Genomic DNA, 24,766 nt, shown 5'->3' with positions numbered 1-24,766 from the left:
TTTTCCCTCTCTCTCTGCTGTGTCTCCCTGCTTGTGTGTGCTCTTTCTGTCAAAGAAATAAAATCAATTAGTCAATCAACAAATTAAAAAAAATTTTTTTTTAAGATTTTATTTATTTATTCATGAGAGACACATAGAAAGAGAGAGGCAGAGACACAGGCAGAAGGAGAAGCAGGCTCCATGCTGGGAGCCTGACGTGGGACTCAATCCCGGGACTCCAGGATCACGCCCTGGGCCGAAGGCAGGCGCTAAACCGCTGAGCCACCTAGGGATCCCCAACAAATTAAAATTTTTAAATCAAATAAAATGTACTAGAAAAATGGAAATACTGAGTAAAGAAACAGAAAGGCTGACTTTAAAGTTATACTAGAATTGAAAATCAGCAGCCACCTGGAGATGGATGGCAGTGATGATTGCAAAACACTGTGAATGTACTTAATGTCACTGAACTGTATTCTTTTTCTTCTGCCAAAATTAATTAATTTATTTTGGAGAGGGAAAAAGAAAGGGGGTAGGGAAAGAGGGGGAGAGGGAGAGAGAGAGAGCAGGAAAGGGGAGAGGGAGAAAGAGAGTATCAAGCAGACTCCCTGCTGAGCACAGAGCCAGATGCAGGGCTTGACCTCACAACTCTGAGATCATGACCTCAGGTGAAATCAAGGGTCGGACACTTAACTGACTGAGCCACCTAGGCACCCCTGAACTATATTCTTAAAAACTGTTTAAAAAGGTAAATTTTGGGAGACAAACAATAAGAAACACTCAACTATAGGAAACAAACAGGGCTGCTATAGAGGAGGAGGGTAGGGGATGGGATAACTGGGTGATGGGCATTAAGGAGGGCACATGATATAATGACCACTGTGTGTTATACGCAACTGATGAATCACTGAACTTTACCTCTAAAACTAATAATACACCATATGTTAATTAACTGAATTTAAATAAGATAAAATAAAAAGAAACTTTTAAGCATACATTACAATATTGTTAACTATACGCACTATGGTATATGGATTTCTAAAGCTTATTCACCTTAAGTAAAACTATAAAATCTTTAACCAACATCTCCCTGATTCTTTTTGCCCCCTGCCCTTGGTAACCACCATTCTACCCTCTGCCTCTATGAGTTTCACTGTTTTTTATTTTTCAGACAGTAGCTTATATGTTCTTCTGTGTCTGATTTATTTCCTTCAGCATGTCTTTAAAGTTCATCCATGTAGTAGCAAATAGTAGAATTTCCCTTTTTTTAAAAAAATGAGTATATTCTGGGATGCCTGGGTGGCTCAGTAGTTGAGAGTCTGCCTTCGGCCCAGGGAATGATCCTGGGGTCCCGGATCGAGTCCTGCATTGGGCTCCCTGCATGAAGCCTGCTTCTCTTTTTGCCTATGTTTCTGCTTCTCTGTCTCTCAGGAATAAATTAAAAAATCTTTAAAAAATTTTTAAAAAACAAAACAGAATATTCTACTACATGTATGCACATTTTCTCTTTCTATTGTCTACATTTAGGTTGTTTCCATGTCTTTGTTATTATAAATAATGTTGCAGTAAGTGGTATCTCCAGAAAAAAAAGGTAAATTACATGTGATGTATATTTTACCATATTTACCACACTACACCACATGAAAGCACATATGCACACGCACGCAACTGGTATCCATAAGCAGGTAGGAAAAATTAGCAAAAGAGTACTGTTTATTCTATTTATAGGATTAATTAAACTGAATGAAGAAATAAGACCTATACCTTGATTCTGAATGCAATTACATAAATTTGGGTTCCTGCAAAAGGCTGAGAAATTCTTATATAGATACTTATATACTCAAACAGAGAATTTAGTATTAAGAAAAGTTAATAGCTGAAGTGAAATGTGATGGCATTAGTTCAAGAAAATTTTACAGTCAACAACTTAAATGTAAATATTTACCACGAATTAAGTTAGAATTTATAATCCTTATTTCTTCACTCCAGCCACTGATGTACTATCTAGAGCAGAAAACTTCTCTCTTACCTGATAATCTTGAGGTATAAAGTTATCAATGATAAGCATCTGAAGTCGGAGCTCCCGGCTAAGTTGTCGAATATTCTCCAGTAGGCCTTCAATTTCCCTCTGATGCTCCTGTTGGAGATCAGCCATCTACCAGAAAAATCAATAAAAATACTAAGGGAAAATAAGATTTTAAATATAACACAGTCCTATCCAATATAGGCACTGGTTTAAGAAACCCTGTAAGAGCTTACTCAGTTCTTTCATAAACAATGAACAGAATGACACTGCCCTTCACTGTCTATGTCCATGTTATTAAGGTTGGAAATATACAATATAACTTAACAGCTAAAATTTGAAATTGCACACAAAGGAGAAAATGTTCTTTCTTTAAAATTGTAAGCATACACTGTGATCTCTTTAAGATTCATAGTCATACTTACTCAAAAATTTTTTTTTAATTCAGAGCTATATTTGTAGGTAATTTCTAGGAGACCAACCTCTGATTTTGCAGCCATTAGCATAGTCCAAACTTTCTTTAATTTCTTGGTTTTTCCCTGTGCTTCCTCTTGCAAGCTGGTATATTTTTCTTCAATATCCAAGCGTTCTTGCTGTGACAAAAATTTATAAACTTCAGAATTATTTTCTTCATTAAATCATAAGTTATTTAACAGATGATAAAAATGTTTAGCAACTAATTATCTTTTTTTTTAAGATTTTATTTATTCATGAGAGACACAGAAAGAGAGGCAGAGACATAAGCAGAGGGAGAAGCAGGCTCCATGCAGGGAGCTCAATGTGGGACCTGATCCTAGGACTCCCGGATCATGCCTTGAACCGAGAGTAGATGCTCAACCACTGAGTCACTCATGCGTCTCACAACTATTATCTTTCAAAGCAATTCACAGATCTGCTTTAAAATTTTATTAAGACTATAGATATAAGACAAATACCATATGATTTCACTTATATGTACAATCTAAAACACAGAATAATGTACAAAAGTAAACAAAAAGCAGAAACTCATCACTACAGAGAACAGATGGCTGGGTTCGGGGTGAGACAGGCAAAATGGGTGAAGGGGAATGGGAGGTACAGGCCTTCAATTATGGAGTAACTCATGGGTATGAAAGGTACGGCATAGTGAGTGAACACAGTCAATGGTACTGTCATAGGATCATAGGTGACAGATGGCAGCTACATGTATGGTGGGCATAGCATAACAAAGAGAGACATTTAATCATGACATGTTGTACATCTGAAACTAGTGTAACACCGTGTGCCTGCTATACTTAAAGACAGTGGATATAAAGCTTTTCATTAGAGAAGTTAATACCTAATGCAAAGTGTCAACCAAAACCAGAAACTCACCTCTTTTTCCTCAAGTTCTTTGCGAAGTTGCTCTGCTCTTTTCCTCCGTTCTTCCAGTTCCATATTAGATTCTTCAAGAAGTTTCTCTTGTTCCTCAGCTTTTGCCAACAAATCAACACCACCAACAATTACCTTCTTCTCCAGGGCAGATAATTTCTCTAGCAAAGACTGATGTTCTTGTCTGTTGATTAAAAATGAGAATACTTAATATCCATCAATTATCTACTATCTACCAATATTAGTTTCCAAAACTTTACAAGTATTTCAATGCAAAATTTCAAAAGAGGGATATAATCATGTATCATTTCTATCAAATTATATCACAGTGTAGTATTATGCTTTAATCTCTAACATCCAAATTCACTGATAATTTTTCCTCCTAGAGACAAAGTAATAAAAACAAATTTTTAGAAGTAGAACAAGTACCACAAAACCTTCTATCCAAAAAAGCTATCCTGAAGACAAAAATCAAGCCAATTACGATTCAATTTTCTTGCTTATACATCTTAAGAAAAATACCAGAAATCTAAATCACAAATCCCTCTCAATTAAGTATTACTCACTGGGCCTTAAGAAGATCTTTCTCCCGTTTCTCTAATTCAGCTCTAGCCTTGTTTCTTTCTTCTTCTTCCATATCAAGCTTTGTTTCAAGTGCTTTTCTCTCCTCATCAATTTTTGCTTGCATTTCAACCATCTTATCTGGGGACACTTTCTTTTTACCTATATGAGTTATTTAGTTCCAATAATCACTTTAGAGCACATTTTTCAGATTTGTAGAAATTATCTTCAATTATAAGAGATACATTCCTCAGTAATACAAAATCAAATATCAACATTATAAGGAAATCAAATGAATATTTTATTTCTATTTATTATGTTCCTGGAATATCTTTTTCACTAATTGCTAAACAAACTTGTGTAATTGTGCGATAACTACAAACAAAAATATGTGAAAGAGAAGCAAAACAGGTATGTAGGGGGAAAAAAAGAGAAAGAAAGATTAATAAAAGAAAGCCAAATTTAAAAAAAAGCCAAGTAAATAAAAAACCAAAGACCTATGGGTCCCCAAATAATACATATGTTCAAAAACACAGTATGATTATTTACTTTTTTCTGATAACTAGGTACAAAATCAAGTGGTTTCCCAAAATACCTTCCTAAAATTTGTTAAAATAAATTAATGAAAAGAAGTCACAAGTAGGCATAAAATGCACAGATGAAAGTGTCAGGCAAAATTTATAACAGGAAGATATATGTTAAAATCATATAACATATATCTTCACACTTTTTCTAAAATTTATGTCTAATAAAATTACTTGGAAGTATTTCATCTCATAGTATACTTTAAAGGATGAAGTTCTACACTAATTATAAAATGGTTATTTTATAACCAGGCATTTTACAGTTGCTGATCTACCATGAACTATCATCATGTCTTAAATGAACAACTAAAATAGCTCGTTATTATGTCAAGTGCAGGATCTTAAACCTAAGCCATTTTAAATATGTCAAATATCAAATATAAGTAGAAATACTACCAAATAATAGAGCTGGAAATACAGCTTCCAAAGGATTATCTTGGCTATAATGCCTCATAGAGGGCTTCATATACACACAACAGATGTTCTATAAAAGATTATTGGATAAACTTCAAAATCATGAAATTAAAATGAAAAATCAGAAAATCAAAAAACTAGGTTATTAAACTGGTTATGAAATGAATCAAATATATTCATTTCTGGTAATACAACTTCTTTGAAACATACTTTTCTGTAGAAAAACAATCAAACTTTTCGTAGAATTGGTGAGAGGCTCTCCTGAAAGCTTCTGTCATTCTTAACTTCCTTCCCAAAGGACCACAGAAGAGCATAAACCAGAAGAGTTTATAAATTGTTAATGTCTCCACCCAAAAGCTAGCCTTTCCTGTTAACAAGGGAAGAGAACTGAAAGATAATGATGGTGCAGATATATATCTGAATATGTACTTTCAGGAACCATGAGATGAAGAATCATTCATAGAGTTTAAATCTTTAGGATACAATTATAAAAAAAAAAACAACCCAAAACATCAAGGGTGCAAAATACATCTTTCATTTCTCCAGAAATAAAAGTCCAAAGAGAACTTAAGCCACAAAACAAGTAAGTTAAAATAAAAGAGTAAATAAGAGCACTGATCCAAATTCATGCTTTGGTGTGGTGTGATTCATTGCATTCCAAAAGTCAGGATGTAGACCTGAATATGTTGGCTTCTTCGGCACAGTTGCCTATATTGAATGTTCTGATTTATGCTGTTAAAAAATTAATTTTAAAAAGTAATCTAATTCCTGCTCCCAGTGAACTCCTAGAAAGGATTTCTAATCAGTAGTACTACTTCTTAGAAATCTGAGGGGGGAAAAGAATAAGTTCAGGTATTAAGTGCATGCAGAGGGTGCCTGGCTGGCATAGCTGGTAAGAGAATTCAACTCGTGATCTTGGGGTTATGAGATCGAGCCCCACGTTGGGTATAGAGGTTACGTAAAAAATAAAATCTTTAAAAATAAGTAAATAAAATGCATGCATTAAAAAATTTTAAGTTACTTTCCACCTCAGAATTATAAATAAAGAAAAATGGCAAGTATGTTATGGCCAAAAAAAAAAACCCCTCTATGTGAAGGCATGGATACTAATAATATAGTGGAAATGATCTGATAAAACATATGCACATTAATTTTTAGGCTGGTAGGGTTCTAAATGTTTGGTTAACAACAGTTAAAAACATACAGTTTCCAACCCCATTAAGAGGCAGTAAAATAAAAAAATATTATATGTAGAAATACAAAAGCACAACCTGTTGATGAATTACTATTAGGACTGAATTATATTAGTTATTCAAAACCATTCAGGTAGTATTTTCAAACTGATGCTTTAGCAGCAAATATCTAATTGTGCTCTTATTCTTGTAAATGGCTTCATGCATTTACAGCTAGGTTCAGTTTCAAAAGTTTAATATTTAAGTAACATAATTTCTAGCCAGTATTATTCACATAAATCATTGTACTTCTCTCCAAATAGTATTTTAGGCTAAATATGAATATGTCCCAACTCTCCTAACCAGGCACTTAAAATCATGACATCACTAAAAGTCACTTTTAAATTGATTTTTTTTAAACATTTTCTAAAAATCTTAACCCAACCAACCAAAACCCCTTCTTCTAATATGGCAGGACAGTATTCAGCAAAAAAAATTTCAGGTAAATAAATCTTAGGAAAATGGTGATGTCATAAAGTATTTAATTAAGACAAACAGGAGTAGTAATATTTTTAGTTGCCCTTTGCCATGTGTTCCAACCAAAATTATCAAAATGAACTTTGGCAAGATAAAGGGGAAGAATTTTAGGAAGAGTTAACTGAATTAATTTTATTTTTATTACATGAGCACCCATGGGCATTGGGTATTGAGTATTTGACTCCTTGCTTCTAAAAAAATGCTTGACAGTGAAAATAATTTATATTTGTATTACCAAAATTTGGCTTAAAAGTCTTTAAAAATTTAGGAAAAAGAAACATCTGGTTCTGGTGTAGTATTTATTCTTGTCTATTTTGTTAATTAGGTCTAGAGAATCCAGTGTGGTTGTCACTGTTAATCTGATACTTATGAATTGTTCTTCAAAAAAGATCATTTGGAAATAAGAATGTTCTTAATATCTTCCTGAACAAAAATTGAAATAAAATTTTTAAGAGAAAAAAATTTTTTTTAAAAGCTAATGTTGCTTTTTTAAATACAAAAGACAGATACTTACCTTGTAAAAAAAAAAACTATTAAATTTTAAAAATGTAATGTAGTTAAATAACAAAGTTCTTTATAGTTTAAATAATTGTACCATGTGGAGTGCAAATCAATCACACCAACCTGCTTGATCTTTCAGTAAGAGTAGTAAGCAAATCGTAGACAGGAAGCATATGCACAGAGATGAAGAGGAAAAAAAGAAAAACATTATTTCCTTTGTAAAACAAAGAAAAATGTATAATAGCATTTATAGTATATAGAAATAAATCAAATCATTATCAAAACTGAAACAGAGCTTTATGTAAAAAGAAAAGCATATTTAACACAGAGATGTAATTTAAGCAAATAAGATTAATTTAGACTAAGATTACAATTCAAATAGATCTCAAGAGCTCACAAGGACTCTCAAACTCCTGCAAATATAACAGTTCAGCACCAAGTCGTTATATTAATGGTACACATGGAATTGGGAACTTGCTAAGATCAGGAAGTGATCTAAAAGGACAAAACAGAAAATCATGCCAATTTAAAAAATTAGTAAAAGAGCAAAATTTGCATTGTTGATTTCAAAATTTCCCAATTCAATGTTCTAATATAAAGATTCCATACAGGTGTGGCTCCCCTTTAAGAAAAATCCAACACAAAAACCTGTATCAACTAAAGAGATGAACTGATTATAGTAATTTGCAGTGATAATTTGATTAATAAAAAGATTTAATGAAGAAATATTAAGGACAGCAAGTTCTCCCAATAGATTTGATTTTCCAATTTGATTTATAGGCAATTTTTTCAGGGGAAAAAAAACATTAACTGCATAAAGTGAAGTACACCTGTATAATAACAAACTTGCATTCAATTTATTCATAGCTTGTTAAGGGTAATTATGATTCCATAGAGGTAAATGATCAACTGATGACTCAAGCAAAGAACACCTTAAAAAAAGCCATTCGTATTTTTAAAAGGGAAGGTACATACGAGTTACACACAGCAACCACATGCTGGGAAAACCATTTTTCCATTTCACCAACACACCCACATCACAACAGAAGAACTTAATGTGCTAGATATACAAACAGTAACTAAAACTGCATGAACTGAACCAAGTACAACTCATTTCATAACATACTTTCATGTAACTATTTTTTAAAAAATTAAGGTAAGTTTTAAAATAGAAAATTAAATTATAATGCCTCCACTCAGGTATTTCCTCATATCTGACAGTTTATAATACAAAATAATACCTCTATACGGTTTCTAAAGCAATTTCTTGTATTTCAGAAATTGTCCTATGAAATTAATTGTTTTGGTAAAATGTAAGAGTTAAGAGAGAAAACAATTCTAATATTCTTGGAATTCTTCTTCTAGAAAGCTAAATGTGTAAGAATAACTGTTAATAGTATTAGAAAAATAACTACAAAGATAATGCTTTAAAAGGCAGTAAGCTGCAATCTAGTAGAAGAAAACATCAATTCCCTTTTCTTCTAAAAATATACACAAAATTAATAATATTTTTAAACTGATTTAAGGTTTAAGAAAACGCTTTTAGGACTGAAATACATCTAGACAGATCCTGCATAAACAACTTCTTGTGGATCTGAATTCTCCAATCATACCTTAGAAAGTTTCTTAAAATCAATCAGGTAGTTGAGAAATAGAGAAAAGTGGCCATCTGAAATAAAATACTATCCAATATATTTTTACTTGCTTCAAACTTTGCATTTTTCTTTATTTGGGAGCTTTCAAGCTTAAGCTACACCTAAGAATAGGACACCAAAGCATAAAATCTTATAACTTAAGACATGTTATAATGGGCACTGGTGTATTGCCAAACATTTGTACTTTTAGAAATTCAGGATTTGTTATTGCATATCTCTTATATTGACTAGGATTAGTTTATTCCAAAACATAAAAAGGAACCATAAGAATTATTCTTTTATACAGCTTACTAGCTCTCTTTACATTATCTCAATGGCAAAAGCATGAATCTCTCTTCCATTGTCTCAAAGATAAGCTAAAGCACACATTTTAACAATTATGGTTAACTGGAAGCGATGAAGAAGGGAGGAAATAACCACATGCTTTGTTCTACTGAGAAGTCCAACATGTATTCTTTAAGTAATGACGGGGAGCAGTGCAGCATTTCTCAAATGAAGCCCATGGGTTATGGAAAAGCCAAAGCTCTGTGAGAGAATTTAAGAGCTACCACTCACTAGGCAAGGACTTATCCAGAGGTTTCTCTATGACAGAACATGTGGAGTCTGAACTACTGCTGCTGCTACTGCCTGGAAGACAAAGAAATGAGCCCAACGGGAACCAAAGAAAGAGGAAACAAGTAAATGAACACATACACAGAGGAAAATTCAGTTCCAGCGAGAGAATTTTAAAGAACAATCAAGCTTTGCATTAAAAAATCAAAACTTACTTTCCCTTAATACCAGTCTTGGTAGACTACCCAATATTCTCTAGTTACAAAGCCAGACAGGGCAATTAGAAACTGGATTCCTTTAAGCATCTACTGTGGGAAAATTGCATCACCCACTTAAAACATAGTAATTCAGAGGGTTGGAATGACGTGAATAAAAAACTAAGTCATTTGTTGATATTTAAAATTTAAATTATTTACACTACTTAGTTGGTAAGTTACAGGAAGTGAGTTTTAAAATTTAAAGTCATGCACAATTGAAACTACAGTAATGATGAATTACCCTTCATTATAGATAGCTTGGTTTGTCTCCAATTTTACTCTCTGCCAAAACATCAAGCAAGTGGATATAATTATGTAAGCTCATGGTTTCATAGCAAAACTATGAAAGGCCCAATGAAAATTTAAAAAATTTTAAGCCTAAAAGGATACCTTACTAAAAAATATTTTAACATATTAAGCAACAGCATTTTTTTCTATTTTAAATTTTATTTTTAACAAATCTATTATCTGCTTTAGCTATGAATAGTCTGTGAGAAAATAGGGATGAAGACAAAACGATTTATCTAAACAAGGGGGTCAGCAAGCATTTTCTGTTAAGGGACAGATAATAAGTGCTTGAGGCTTTGTGGGCCATATAGTCTCATGTGAAAGCAGCTGTACACCAAATGTAAACAAATGCTCATGGATCTTTAATAAAATTTTATTTACAAAAACAGGTGGTGGGCAGGATTTGGCCAGTAGACTATAGTTGGTCAGCTCTTTCTCTAAATCATCATCTTCCTGTCCTTTGAAGTTACAGAACCCTTTGTTTTAAAATTTGGGACTCCTGGGTTTATTTCAGAGCAAAATCATTTTAGTAAGACAAGCAAAATATGCACCAGCTTGAAAACAATGATCCACACATTAATGATCCACACTAATGGAAGAGAGTTCTGAAACAAATGAACATTAAGAGCAAAAATGTTTGAAAAGTGGGCCATTATAATATGTCTCTCTCTTTTGCCTGTTAACTATATCTTTATCACAATAAATACAAACTTCACACTTGGCAACAAATGCTCCATAAAAGGGATAAGAATGAAAGTACATTTTATAAAGCAAAGTATTAAATTAAAAAATGGAATCCTCATAGAAATTCACCATTTAAAAATACAGTGACTTCTAAAGCCTAAGCATGCTTGAGAAAAACTCCACATTAACCTGATTTCCTAAAAAACATTTTAGGTTCCCAACACAAATCAAAGGCCCCACATAAAATTTTTTTTTCTTTTTTTTTTTCCCACATAAAATTAAAACCCTGAATGAAATCTTTACATGGTATAAGCACCATCACAGATTTTTACAATTCTAAACGGTAAAGGACAGACATATGGTATTATGATTCAACTGTAAGTAGGAGATCAGCATAGGAGGAAAAAATAAGGCAAAGTTAACTATGTATATGGATATTTCCTGTGTGAATTGCTACCATAACTAAAAATGGCAAAAGAAAAGGCATGCACTCAGTTGAATGTTAAACCATATTTAGGGAGCAATCCCAGTTAATTTCTAGAACACTAAAAAGAACTTACCCCTTCTTTTTTTCCTTTTCTCTCCATCTTCTCCGACATCACCCTCTTCATCATCCTCTTCCTCCGATCCACTGATATCAGAACCTGATATTTCTTCCCCTTGAATAGAAATTTTACAAAACAATTTATATTCTATACCAGGTCATGGCTTGCATCAATTTTCTTCATTAGGTTTGTTGCCCTGTGATGCCTGGGTGGGTCAGTGGTTAAGCATCTGCCTTTAGTTCAGGGCATGATCCTGTGGTCCTGGAATTGAATCCATCATTGGGCTCCCTGCTCTACAGGGAGGCTGCTTCTCCTTCTACTTATGTCTCTGGCCTTTCTGTCTCTCATGAATAAATAAAATCTAAATCAATCAATCAAGTTTGTTGCCCTAAAAAAACCTGTATTTTAATGTTCCTAAACAGTATATCACATATGCTAACCTCAGGAAAACATATAATGTACACAGAGGCTTTATTTCAAAGTTCCTAAAAAGTTAAATTCTAATCTACTTAAAATTTCAAATGATAAGTTTAATAAAGTTCTATGTATACATAAAAATTTCACGTTAGAAGTCATTATTTCAGCTTTTTAAAAAAGTAATCACTTTGGAGGAGCATTTTCTTCTCAGTTTTTGCATAAGATTTTATTTTTAGGGGCACGTGGATGGCTCAATGGTTGAGCAATTGCCTTTAGCTCAGGTCATGATCCTGGGATCCTGGGATCAAGTCCCACATCAGGCTCCCTGCAGGGAGCCTGCCTCTCCCTCTGCCTATGTCTCTGCCTCTGTGTCTCTCATGAATAAGTAAATAATCCTAAAAAAAATTTTTTTTTTAAATTTTTAAGTAATCTTTATACCCAACCTGGGGCTCAAACTCACAACCCAGAGATCAAGAGTCACATGTTCCACCAATTAAGCCAGCCAGGCGCCCCCTCTTTTCAAGATTTTTTTATTTTTTAAATTTTTAAAAATATTTTATTCATTTATTCATGAGAGACACGAGAGAGAGAGAGAGGCAGGCAGAGACACAGGCAGAGGGAGAAGTAGGCTCCACGCAAGAGGCCCGACGTGGAACTCGATCCTGGGACTTCAGGGTCATGCCCTGGGCCAAAGGCAGGTGCCAAACTTCTAAGCCACCCAGGGATCCCCTCTGTTCAAGATTTTAAAAAAATTCATTCACCCTACATATTTTTTAAGAACAATAAAACTCATCTAACACAGTGATCCCACTTTCAGGACTGTATCATAAGAAAAGAAGGACTATATCATAAGAAGAGCTTATTAGTACAAAAATAGCTTAAAAAAAACAAAAAATCAAATAAAAGGGTGTAATTAAACTAATATCAATAACTTCCATAGTAGTTATTTAAAAATAACACTGTCCATGTATGAAATGTCTAAAAAAACAAACGTAATTGGTGAAAAAAATACATATACACTAATCATAAACGATAATATCTAAACATTAAATAATGGATAGGAAGAGATCAGCATATTGGGAGAAAAATTCATTTAAAATATTTTCATTGGGGATCCCTGGGTGGCTCAGTGGTTTGGCGCCTGCCTTTGGCCCAGGGCACGATCCTGGAGTCCCGGGATTGAGTCCTGTGTCGGGCTCCCGGCATGGAGCTTGCTTGTCCCTCTGCCTGTGTCTCTGCGCCTCTCTCTCTCTCTCTCTCTCTTTCTCTATGTCTATCATAAATAAATTAAAAAAAAATCTTTATAAAAAATATTTTTATTGGGGCGCCTGGGTGGCTCAGTCAGTTAAATGTCTGCCTTTGGCTCAGGTCATGATCTCAGGTCCTGGAATAGAGCCCCACATCATGCTCTCTGCTCAGAGGGGAGCCTGCTTCTCCCTCTGCCTTTCCCTCTGCTCATGTTCTCTGTCTCTCAAGTAGATAAATAAAATCTTTAAAAATATATATATTTTCTTTAGGCCTAGTACAATGACATCCTGGTAGCAACAAATGCACCTAATGTCCAAGTCTTGGGTTTCTATATACCATTCTCCACTGAAAGGAACCAGGGAGAAATAGATGGATTTAAGGCCAGGATAGGGAACATATAAAATGAATCTAAAACATCTGTGGTATCAGAAATAAAGAAGCACTTAAAACCAAAAATCAAAAAACTGATGGAAGCATGCTGAAAGGATACAGCAGCTACCCTGGAGGAGCTCCTATGGTCAAATCTCGGGACAATCTGAGCAACAAGACAAATAATGATATTATTGTATTACAATGTACAGACTAAAATAAATATGCATGAATTGATACTGACATCAATAAATAACTGAATAAACAAGTGGGGGAGAAGGGACTATTCCCCCTTACAATAGAATTCTTAACATTAAACATTAAAAGGAATAATGAGAAGACAAAGTCACCCAATGAACAGATGCCAAAGAATTAGTGTTGCTGGCAAGAACCCCTAAAGGATGCTACAATTAGTGGGGGAAAGTATGATGAGAACAGGACCTTTTCATAGTTTCAAAGTATCTCCCCACAAGACACACCTTAAGTTTAAAGGAAAATGTAAAATTATAGAATTCGTAGTGAAGAGACCTTGCAGAATAGTTATGAGAACTACAGAAGACCAAAATTGAGGAACATTTTTCAAATATATGACTTTTACAGTGCCAAGACCATGAAAGACAAAGAAAGATGAGGAACTGGAGATTGAAGACCAACAGGTCCTGACAACTAAATGCAACATGTGATCTTAGACTGTATCCTGGACTAGAGGGCAAACTCAACACCTGAATAAAATTGATAGGTTAGTTAATAAATTTGTATCAATGTAAATTTCCTGGTTCCAATAACTGTAAGATGTTCACTCTAAGATGTTCCAGTCATATAAGATGCTAACATTAGGACAAGCCGGGTGATGGGTATACAGAAACTCATCATACTTCCAAGTTTTCTAGAAGTCTATAAAAAGTTTTAAAAATTACTCTTTTAAATGTTTCCCACCTCCTTTTTTATTGTTTATATGATCAACTGTACTAATCATAACACTGTTAACTGGATCATAAAAACAAATATCATAAACATCTATGAAATTAAGTGTTTAAAAATAAAGTCAGCATTACCACATGATCTATCAAATTCCACTTTTGGATATATATACTCAAAAGAATTGAAAACAAGAACTCAAACATGTATTATCTATATACCCACATTCATAGCCAGATTATTTTTTGTAGTCAAAAGGCAGAAGCAACCTACGTGTCCATCAAAAGATGAATGGATAAATAAAATGTGGTATAGACAAAAAAAGAGATATTATTTAGCCTCAAAAAGGAAGGAAATTAAATTTTTTTTTTAAATTTTAAAAAAAGGAAGGAAATTCTGATACATGCTATGACATGGATGAACCCTGAGGGCATTATGCTAACTAAAATAAGCCAGACACAAAAGTACACATATTATACGATTCTACTTATATGAGTTGTGTAGAATAGTCAAATTCAGATATAGCATAGTGTTATCACGAGCTGAGGCAGAGAGGAGGATAGGAGGGGATGGAGAGTTAATGTTTACTGGGTACAGAACCTCATTTGGGGATGATTAAAAAGTTTAAGGGATGGATGATAATCATGGTTACAGAACAATTTTAACATACTTAATACCACAGAATAAAAATAGTTGAAACAGTAAATTTTACATCATGTATATTTTTCCCCTATGGAAAAACGTGAAAAAAAAAAGGCAGGAAAATAAAGGTGTGAATTCAACATTAACAAATCTAAGAAATCTTAAATCTTTAAGACATATTGACTATAAATACCACCTAGTGGCCATATTTAAAATACCAAATTTCATTATCTGAGAGGGCAGCTCAGCTATTGAGATTATTCCTCAATAATCTTATTCAAGTTTACTAAACCAGTACCCTTTTCAAACATATGTGATGGTGGCATCTCTGCAGTTCATATCTGTTCTATCCAGCTTCCCTGTAAACTGTAAAAAGGCCACTCAAAAGCCCTTTTTTATCTGGTATGAAAAGGAGTCCTATACCTATCAGTTCTTAGCATGAAAGTGTAGCAAGTCACTGACCACTCAATGACAAGCAGTAAACTTCTCACCCTCATGAACAAGGTCTTCAAACCTTCTAACATTTTAACATCGTTAGTAAAGAATTCTCCAAACAGAATCTCATGTTCAAATTTAAGCATGGGGATCCCTGGGTGGCACAGCGGTTTGGCGCCTGCCTTTGGCCCAGGGCGCGATCCTGGAGACCCAGGATCGAATCCCATGTCGGGCTCCCGGTGCATGGAGCCTGCTTCTCCCTCTGCCTGTGTCTCTGCCTCTCTCTCTCTCTGTGACTATCATAAATAAAAAATAAAAATAAAAAAAAATAAAAAAATTTAAGCATGAAAGCATATTTTCAAAGGCAATGAATTTTTACTTATTGTAAATTTGGTTTACTCATGACTCTAATAAGTTTCTTTACTTTGAATAACAGTGACTGGTATCTTTCACAAAGAACTCTGGGTCATTTTCACCCAAATACATATATGGTAAAATTTGTTCTTCGACACACACAAAAAAATTCATTATTTAGTAAATGGTCAAATGAAATCTATAAAAGGTCATGGAGACTGAGATGATTGAGATGGAGGTTTAAGTTAAAACAATTTTTTAGGGATCCCTGGGTGGCGCAGCAGTTTGGCACCTGCCTTTGGCCCAGGGCGCGATCCTGGAGACCCAGGATCGAATCCCACATCAGGCTCCCGATGCATGGAGCCTGCTTCTCCCTCCGCCTGTGTCTCTGCCTCTCTCTCTCTCTCTCTCTGTGACTATCATAAATTAAAAAAAAAAAAAAAATTAAAAAAAAAGAATAGATTAAAAAAAATTTTTTTAATGACATAAATAAATATTAAATAATTAAACTTAATATGAAAATGCTGAAGTGTGTATCAAGCACCTTGCAGAAATATTCCTTTAAATATTAAAGTTAGGGCAGCCCAGGTGGCTCAGCAGTTTAGCACCACCTTCAGCCCAGGGCCTGATCCTGGAGACCCGGGATCAAGTCCCACGTCAGGCTCCCTGCATGGAGCCTGCTTCTCTCTCTTCTTGTATCTCTGCCTCTTTCTCTGTGTGTCTCTCATGAATAAATAAATAAAATCTTTAAAAATAAATAAATAAATATCAAAGTTAGATAGAACCAGAAAAGATCCCAAATAGCCAGAGGAATGTTGAAAAAGAAAACCAAAGCTGGGGACATCACAAAGCCTGACTTCAAGCTGTATTACAAAGCTGCGATCATCAAGACAGCATGGTATCGGCACAAAAACAGACAGATCAATGGACCCTCAATTCTATGGTCAACTCATCTTCAACAAAGCAGGAAAGAATATCCACTGGAGAAAAGACTGTCTCTTCAATAAATGGTGTTGGGAAAATTGGACATCCACATGCAGAAGAATGAAACTAGACCATTCTCTCACACCATACACAGAGATAAACTCAAAATGGTTGAAAGATCTAAATATGAGACAAGAATCCACCAAAATCTTAAGGGAGAACACAGGCAACAACCTTTTTGAACATGGCCACAGCAACTTCTTGCAAGATACATTGATGAAGGCAAGAGAAACAAAAGCAATAATGAACTAACTCTTGGGACTTCATCAAGATAAAAAGCTTCTGCACAGCAAAGGAAACAGTCAACAAAACTAAAAGACAACCTACAGAATGGGAGAGGATATTTGCAAATGACATATCAGATAAAGGGCTAGTATCCAAGGTCTAGAGAGAACTTACCAAACTCAACACCCAAGAAACAAACAATCCAATCAAAAAATGGGCAGAAGACCTTAACAGGCATTTCTCCAAAGAAGATCTACCCATGGCCAACAAGCACATGAAGAAACCTCTACATCATTTGCCATGAGGGAAATACAAATAGATACCACTTTATACTGGTGAGAACAAAAATTAACAAGACAGGAAACAGCAAATGTTGGCGAAGACGTGGAGAAAGCAGAACCCTCTTGCACTGTTGGTGGGAATGCAAGCTGGTACAGCCACTCTGGAAAACAGTGTGGAGGTTCCTTAAGAAGTTAAAAATAGGGATCCCTGGGTGGCGCAGCTGTTTGGCGTCTGCCTTTGGCCCAGGGCGCGATCCTGGAGACCCGGGATCGAATCCCACATCGGGCTCCCGGTGCATGGAGCCTGCTTCTCCCTCTGCCTGTGTCTCTGCCTGTCTCTCTCTCTCTCTCTGTGTGACTATCATAAATCAATCAATCAATCAAACAAAAAAAGAAGTTAAAAATAGAGCTATCCTATGACCTAGTAATTGCACTATTGCACTACCAGGTATTTACCCCAAAGACACAGATGTAGTGAAACGATGGGACACCTGCACCCCAATGTTCATAGCAGCAATGTCCACAACAGCCACACTGTGGAAGGAGCTATAATGTCCTTTGACAGATGAATGGATAAAGGAGATGGGGTATATAAACACGATGAAATATTATGCAGCCATCAGAAAGGATGAATAGCTACCATTTATATAGACGTGGATGGAACTGGAGGATATTATGCTGAGTGAAAAAAGTCAATCAGAGAAAGACAATTATCATATGGTCTCACTCATATGTGGAATATAAGAAATAGTAAAAGGGACTATAAGGGAAGGGGGGGAAACTGAGTGGGGAAAAATTAAAGAGGAAGACAAACCATGAGAGTCTCCTAACTCTGGGAAACAAACAAAGGATTGCAGAAGGGGAGGTAGGTGGAGGGACAGGGTAACTGGGTAACAGGCAATAAGAAGGCCACACGATGAGATGAGCACTGGGGGTTATATGTTGGCAAACTGAATTTAAATAAATTTTTTAAAAAAATCAAAGTTAGGTGCTCAGAGAATTTTAGTAAGTGGTTTTTAGTAGAACACTTAGTGGTTAAGCAACATATTTTTAGCCAACAATATTCTGAGAAAAAGTTACCTTCTTCAAGCTTCTTTTTCAGTTCTTCTATTTCTTTCTGAAACTGGCGAAGCAAAGCATCTTTTGGATCTTCATTAATTCTAGCTTTATTTTTAATATTCTTAGCACGGTTAGCATACCGCAATGTACTGATAGTTTCATCATAATTGTAATCTGCTGGCCCAATATTTGCACACTGTTGAATTAGGAATACAAAATATTTTACACCTGACACAGTTAAAATTAAAACTACCATAATAAATTTATCAAAAAGAATTTGTGAAACCTGGTTCTCCTCTAAGCTTTCTTGAACAAGAAAGCAACAACTACATGGATTTCCAAACACCATTACATGGGTTAGCACACACAATGTACTTATTAAAAAGAATAACCACAAATCACTACAAGTGAAATAATCAAGTTTTTAAAATGCTATGCATATCAATTATTGGCATAAACAGGAATCTGACATTTTCCTGATGATAACTATTCTACAATGAAGTCTTACCATCATGGTTTTTGAATTTCCTCCTAAGGAATCCTGAAGAAGACGAGTCAGTTTTGAGTTGCGATATGGAACATGAGTGCTTTTTCCGTCAACCAAGGCAGAAATTACATTACCAAGGGTGGAAAGCGAAAGATTGATTTTTGTGGCTTCTTTTAGGCGCTGTCCAGTTGCTCCAGTTTTTGCTTGTCTTTCTGAACCCTAGCAATAAACAAAGACAGAAATAATGCTAAAATTAAAAATACAGAATATTCCTCTGAAAGTTTAAAACAAAATTTGACACTAAAAATCTGATATTTATCTGGAATTTGCTTCAAATAATATAGGAAGGGAAAATGTGGCTGATGGCAGAGATGGAACAGGACTGGCCATGAAGTGATAACTGCTGAAGCAGAGTCATGGGTATATGGGGAGACAGTACTACTCTCATTATTTTTATAAATAAGTATTCCATAATACAAAAGAAGTTAAACACATACACAAGTCAACAACTTAAAAACTGTATGTAAGTCACATTTTCACTGGAATTTTTATTCACTTATAATATGTAAAATATCACAAGAGTTATTCCTTAAGGAGTATCCTGTTACTTACAGCAAGATCTACAAGATGGAGCTTCCCCATTCTGACATGCATATTACCATCAACGCCTTTTTCACTGCATTCTATAGTAATTGTAAAGATGGCATGGGAACGGGAACTATGTTCATTCATATTAGTTGCACCAACAGAACCTTGAAGGAAGGAAGGAAATTCTTGAAAAGCATAACAAGAGGCAGCATTTTTTAAAATAATCAAATATCCAGACTGGTTTAAAATACTTAATTTCATCACAGTGAAGAGCTAGAAAAGCACAGGTTTACTTAACATTAGAAATGTCTCTGACAATTTATATGTTGATAACAAAAGACTTTGTAATGTTTCTCATATTACAGAGGTAATTTTAGGACAAAAAGCTTAATTTCAATCCCAAGTATTACTGGCTTAAAAAAAAAAAACTAATTTAGGTAAAAAAAAAAAAAAAAAGTTAAATACTTTTGAATTTTTTGCCATTTCAGCTGTCTCTAAAAAGTACTATGCTCTGAGAATCTAAATCACAGAAATACTTGCATATATGCATTAGATGATACAGGATAACACTCTTTGCAATATTAAGAGATCAGAAACAACCAAAAGGAAAGTGGTTAATCTATTGCAGAATAGTGATGGGGCGCCTGGGTGGCTTTGTAGGTTAAATGTCTGACTCTTGATTTTGGCTCAGGTCATGAGATCCAGCCCCATGTCAGGCTCAGAGCTGAGCACGAAGTCAGCTTGAGATTCTCCCTCTCCTACTCCCCCTTCCCCTGCTTGCATGCTCTAAATAAATAAATAAAATCTTAAAAAAAAAATAGTCCTACTATGGACTACTCAAGAGCCCTTTAAAAACACAAAACAGATCTGTATGTATAACATGGGAAGATACCCATAACATATGAAAAAAAAAGATATATAGTACAATCTTCTTTCTTCTATTAAACAAAAGCATCCAGTCAAAATATACTAAGTATTTGTGCAACTATAAATATTTTACATATTGTGTAAAGAAAAGGGTTTTTTGGGCAGCCCAGGTGGCACAGTGGTTTAGCACTGCCTGCAGCCCGGAGTGTGATCCTGGAGGCCCGGGATCGAGTCCCACGTCAGGCTCCCTGCATGGAGCCTGCTTCTCCCTCTGCCTGTGTCTCTGCCTCTCTCTCTCTCTGAATAAACAAATAAATAATAATATTTTTTTAAGTTTTTTTCAATAGGCATATATTAGTTTTTTTCTTAAATTGCCAAGTATTTGGAAAGCATTTTGCTAATTTTAGCCAACATCAAAATTATTCTACTATATATTTATGCAGAACTTCTCCATGCAAGCTTTGATTTTAGAATTTGAAAATTAGGGCAGCCTGGGTGGCTCAGCGGTTTGGCACTGCCTTCGGCCCAGGGTGTAATCCTGAAGACCCAGGATCTAGTCCCACATCGAGATCCCTGCATGAAGCCAGCTTCTCCCTCTGCCTGTGTCTCTGTGCCTCTCTCTCTCTCTGTAATGAATAAATTAAATCTTTTTTTTTTTAAAAAAAAGAATAGCAGCTTTTACTGTCACATTTCCTTCTTCTATTTTCCCCTGAATAGTTATTTTACTCAATTGCAATTGCAGTATGATAAAATTACTATTTTTATGTTAGAACTTTTCGACATGGATGTTTGTACTAAGTATCTAATTCTTAGACTCAATCTATTAATTAGGAGTATTTTCCTCTGCTATCTTAGGTCCTCAAAATCTTTGGTCTTCATTTCATTTTACTCCTCTTATTAGAATTGTTTAGTTTTCCCTGAATGAAGCTCACATACCAAATTAAATTAATTCTCAGTTGTTAATGGGAGGTTTTTTGTGGAGGCTTTTTGTTGTTCTATTTTCAATGAAAGGTTTTGATCACTACTGTGAAAGGAATTGAGTCAAAATTCTTTCTTATTGAGTAAGCAATACATGAACATATTCCTGGTATAAAAAAATATGAAAATATAGACATACAATAACATGAAGTAAAAGCTCCACATACCCCTTTTCTCCTATCTTACTTCCCCTTACCGAAAGGTAATCACTATCAAATGTCCTTTCATTACATATTTAACACACACACACACACACACACACACACACACACAGCCCAAATACATAGTTTAACAATTTGGACTTTTTCCACATCTCTAAACGGGATGATGCAGTACATACTATTCTGTAATTTGTTTTCCTTTCACTTAACAATGTATCTTGAAAATCTTTCAGGTATCTATATGTATATTTAACTTTTTTTTTTATAGTTTCATTACAGTCCAGAGTACTTCTGTACCACAATTCATAAAACCAATGTTTTACTGACACTTATTTAGACTGCATCAAACCTTTTGCTATCATCAATAATGTTCCAATAAGGCATCTTTTTATGTCTAAAGATATTTTTCTAGATATTTCTCAATATAAATACATCCATACATATCTAGAAATATATATATATATGTGTATATATATATATATATAAATTATATATATATAGAAATTAGAAACACTGGGTGAAAAGAAATGCATTTAAAAAATTTCAACAGATACTGTTACAATGCCCCTGAACAAGGCTGGAGCACTTTCCACTCCCATCACCAGTGCCCATTTCTTCAGAGCTGCACAAACCTGGATATCCCTCCATCCTAAATAATGGGTAAAATATCTCCTACTATTGTTTTAATACTCATTTCCCCAATTACTTGTCAAGGTGAACATGCTCTGTATTCCTGCTGCTATGTATTCATGTATATCTTTTGCTCATTTTTCTGTTAGAATTTAGTCTTTCTCTACTTGATTTATAAAAATGCAACTGATTTTTTAAATTTTTTAATTTCCTTGACTTTCCTAGATTTACAGGCTAATCAAAAAAGCTTTTTAAAAAATGTTTACTTTCTACATTCTTATTTTTTTACCTCTGACCTCTAATTGCTGCTAGCGACATCATTAGTACTAAGTCTGGGGCATCTTGGGTATTAAATAGTGCTGCAACTTTCTATTCTTTAGACAAAACTTCAAACTATTATTAAAGAGAATGTCACTTAATTTTGGTTTGCTTTTCTTGTCAACAAAAGGGAGGCAGTAAAGCACTCAGTTAATGATGTCTAATGGCTTAGGATCAAACACTCACTCTACCACCTACTAAGTAGTAAGTACATAACCTTGCACAAGTTATTTAGACTAAGTCTTGGTTTCCTCAATCAAAACAGGAATTTAGTACATTCACAGTTCAGTTTGAGGATTTAAAAAAGATCATTCTTATAAAGAAAGGACTTAGCATAAGCACTTACCACACAGTTAGTGTTTGACAAACTTATTATTATAGCTAAAAAGAGACAGCTAGGGCAGCCCGGGTGGCTCAGCGGTTTGGCACCGCCTTCGGCCTGGGGTGTGATCCTGGGGACCCGGGATCGAGTCCTGCATCGAGTTCCCTGCATGGAGCCTGCGTCTCCCTCTGCCTGTGTCTCTGCCTCTCTTTGTCTCTCACGAATAAATAAAATCTTTTAAAAAATAAACTAATTAATTAAAAGAGACAGCTAACAATAGAAGAGTTTCATATATATAGCGCCATAACCAAGAAACAAAATTCTGGTCAGCACAGAAGGCAATCTGTGATCTCTTTCATTCATATATGTTCTCTACACAGTAAATAATCAAAGAGAAAGGGCTATCAAGAAACTTAAAAATCCAGTCTCTGTGGGGCCAGTTTTGCTTCTAAAAGCCTATTCGACACATATATGTTCAATCACAATTATTTACTACACTTACGATTTTTGTGGCCTAGTGTCATAATTCTATCCATATCATCAGCATTATTTACCACGTAAGCCGATAAATCTTTGATATAAACTCCCACATCAGGTCTTTCTTTAACCTAAAAAAGAAAAAAGATAAAAACTGACCCAAAGATCTTATACACATACCACAATTCCTCCAGCTACTTATCAAACATCTACTGTGTGTTGAACACCCTGCTAAGAAATGAGGATACAGCGATGGACAAAGTAGACATAGTCTCTACACTTGCACAGGTGACAATCTATGGCGAGAACATAGAAATGAATACAAGTTATTTCAATTGGGATAATGTCATGAAGAAAAAAAACCACAGGACAGTATGAGAACACAGTATAGAGGAACTAAGCTAGTAAAGCAGGGACATACAGTTTCCCCAAGATGATGTTTAAGCTAAGACCTCTTGCTGAAATAAGAGGTAGCCAAACTGGATTGGGGTAGCAGGAAAAGAGCAGGTGTGAGGATCCTGAAATGGCCAACACTAGGCACTTAGAAAAAGTAAAAAAAAAAAAACAAACAAAAAAACAAAAAAACAAAAAAACAAAAAAACAAACAAAAAACAAAAGCCAGGTTGGCTGGAAACAGTGGGAAGTATGAAGTATGGGAGAAACAGGTGGGATATCTGGCTACAGAGGCAGTCAGAGATAAGACTAAGCATAGTTATTGGTCTTTATCTTAACAGCAACTTGAAGACACTGGAGGATTTCAAACAAATGAGTGAAATAATCAGATCTATATAACATCTATGTAAAACCGTTACCTTTCTGTGAGTAAAACTTATTTACCAAATATGAAGGATATATTTAGGATAGGTTTACCTAAAATACAGTGTTAGAAATGTTAAAATCACTTTGTAAGACCCTAGAAATCACCTCCAAAATCAACAAAATACAGGTATACTCAGAGCTACTGCAGGTTGAGTTGTAGATCACCATAATAAGGCAAATACTCAAATACACCAAGTCAAATAAATTTCTTGGTTTCCCAATGTATATAAAATTATTTACATTATACTATAATCTTTTAAGTGTGTAATAGCATTGTCTAAAAAACAATAACATATACCTTAATCAAGAAATATTTTATTGCTAAAATGCTAACCATCATCTGAGCTTTCAGCCAGTCGATATCTTTTTGCTGGTAGAGGGTCCTGTCTCAAAGCTGATGGCTGCTGACTGGTCAGGGTTGGGGGATGCTGAAGGCTGGGGTGGCTGTGGCAGTTTCCTAAAATAAGACAACAAAGTTTGCTGCAGTGATTGACTCTTCCTTTCAAGAATGATTTCTCCGTAGAACAGTGATGCTGTTTGATAGTATTTTGCCCACAGCTGAACTCTTTTTCAAAATTGGAGCCAATCCTCTCAAAACCCTGCCACTGCTCTATCAACAAAGTTTATGAGCTATTCTAAATCCTTTGTTGCCATTTCAACAGTCTTCACAGCATCTTCACTAGGTGTAGATTCTGTCTCAAAAATATATTTTGTGCATCCACAAGGAATAACTCCTCATCCATTGGTTTTTGTTTTTTTTTTTTTTTTTTTTTGGTTTTGTTTGTTTTTATCCATTGGGTTTTATCATGAGATTGTAGCAGTTCAGCCACATCCTTAAGATCCACCTTCTAATACTAGTTCTCTTGCTGTTTCCACCACATCTGCAGCGGCTTCCTCCACTCAAGTCTTGAGCCCCTCCAAGTCATTCATGAGGGTTGGAATTAACTTCTTCCAAGCTGTTGTTAATGCTGATATTTTGATCTCTTCTCATGAACCATGAATGTTCTTAATGGCATCTAGAAGCATGAATCCTTTCCAGAAGATTTTCAATTGACTTTGCCCAGATCCTTTAGAGGAATAACTCT

General features: G+C 34.7%; 1 protein-coding gene across 2 annotated transcripts in view; it reads right to left on the bottom strand.

The window, feature by feature from the left end:
* The window catches only part of KIF3A (kinesin family member 3A), a 55,824-nt gene that overhangs the window by 7,820 nt on the left and 23,238 nt on the right, over nucleotides 1-24,766 (bottom strand). The window contains exons 5-15 of one of the 2 annotated variants that reach the window (XM_041763641.1): nucleotides 22,888-22,993; nucleotides 19,134-19,273; nucleotides 18,543-18,740; nucleotides 18,056-18,230; nucleotides 11,118-11,216; nucleotides 9,332-9,403; nucleotides 7,245-7,253; nucleotides 3,919-4,075; nucleotides 3,356-3,536; nucleotides 2,485-2,595; nucleotides 2,009-2,134 (exon numbers count right to left, since the gene is read on the bottom strand). In XM_041763641.1, the coding sequence (XP_041619575.1) occupies nucleotides 2,009-2,134; nucleotides 2,485-2,595; nucleotides 3,356-3,536; nucleotides 3,919-4,075; nucleotides 7,245-7,253; nucleotides 9,332-9,403; nucleotides 11,118-11,216; nucleotides 18,056-18,230; nucleotides 18,543-18,740; nucleotides 19,134-19,273; nucleotides 22,888-22,993 (1,374 nt within the window). The remainder of the gene's footprint in view (nucleotides 1-2,008; nucleotides 2,135-2,484; nucleotides 2,596-3,355; nucleotides 3,537-3,918; nucleotides 4,076-7,244; nucleotides 7,254-9,331; nucleotides 9,404-11,117; nucleotides 11,217-18,055; nucleotides 18,231-18,542; nucleotides 18,741-19,133; nucleotides 19,274-22,887; nucleotides 22,994-24,766) is intronic. The other variant, XM_041763640.1, reaches the window with a different exon arrangement.

The sequence above is a fragment of the Vulpes lagopus genome, chromosome 7 (genome assembly GCF_018345385.1).
Source record: "Vulpes lagopus strain Blue_001 chromosome 7, ASM1834538v1, whole genome shotgun sequence".
Classification (NCBI taxonomy): Eukaryota; Metazoa; Chordata; class Mammalia; order Carnivora; family Canidae; genus Vulpes; species Vulpes lagopus.
The sequence above is the reverse complement of the archived record's forward strand: the minus strand, read 5'-3'. Positions and strand labels throughout refer to the sequence as shown.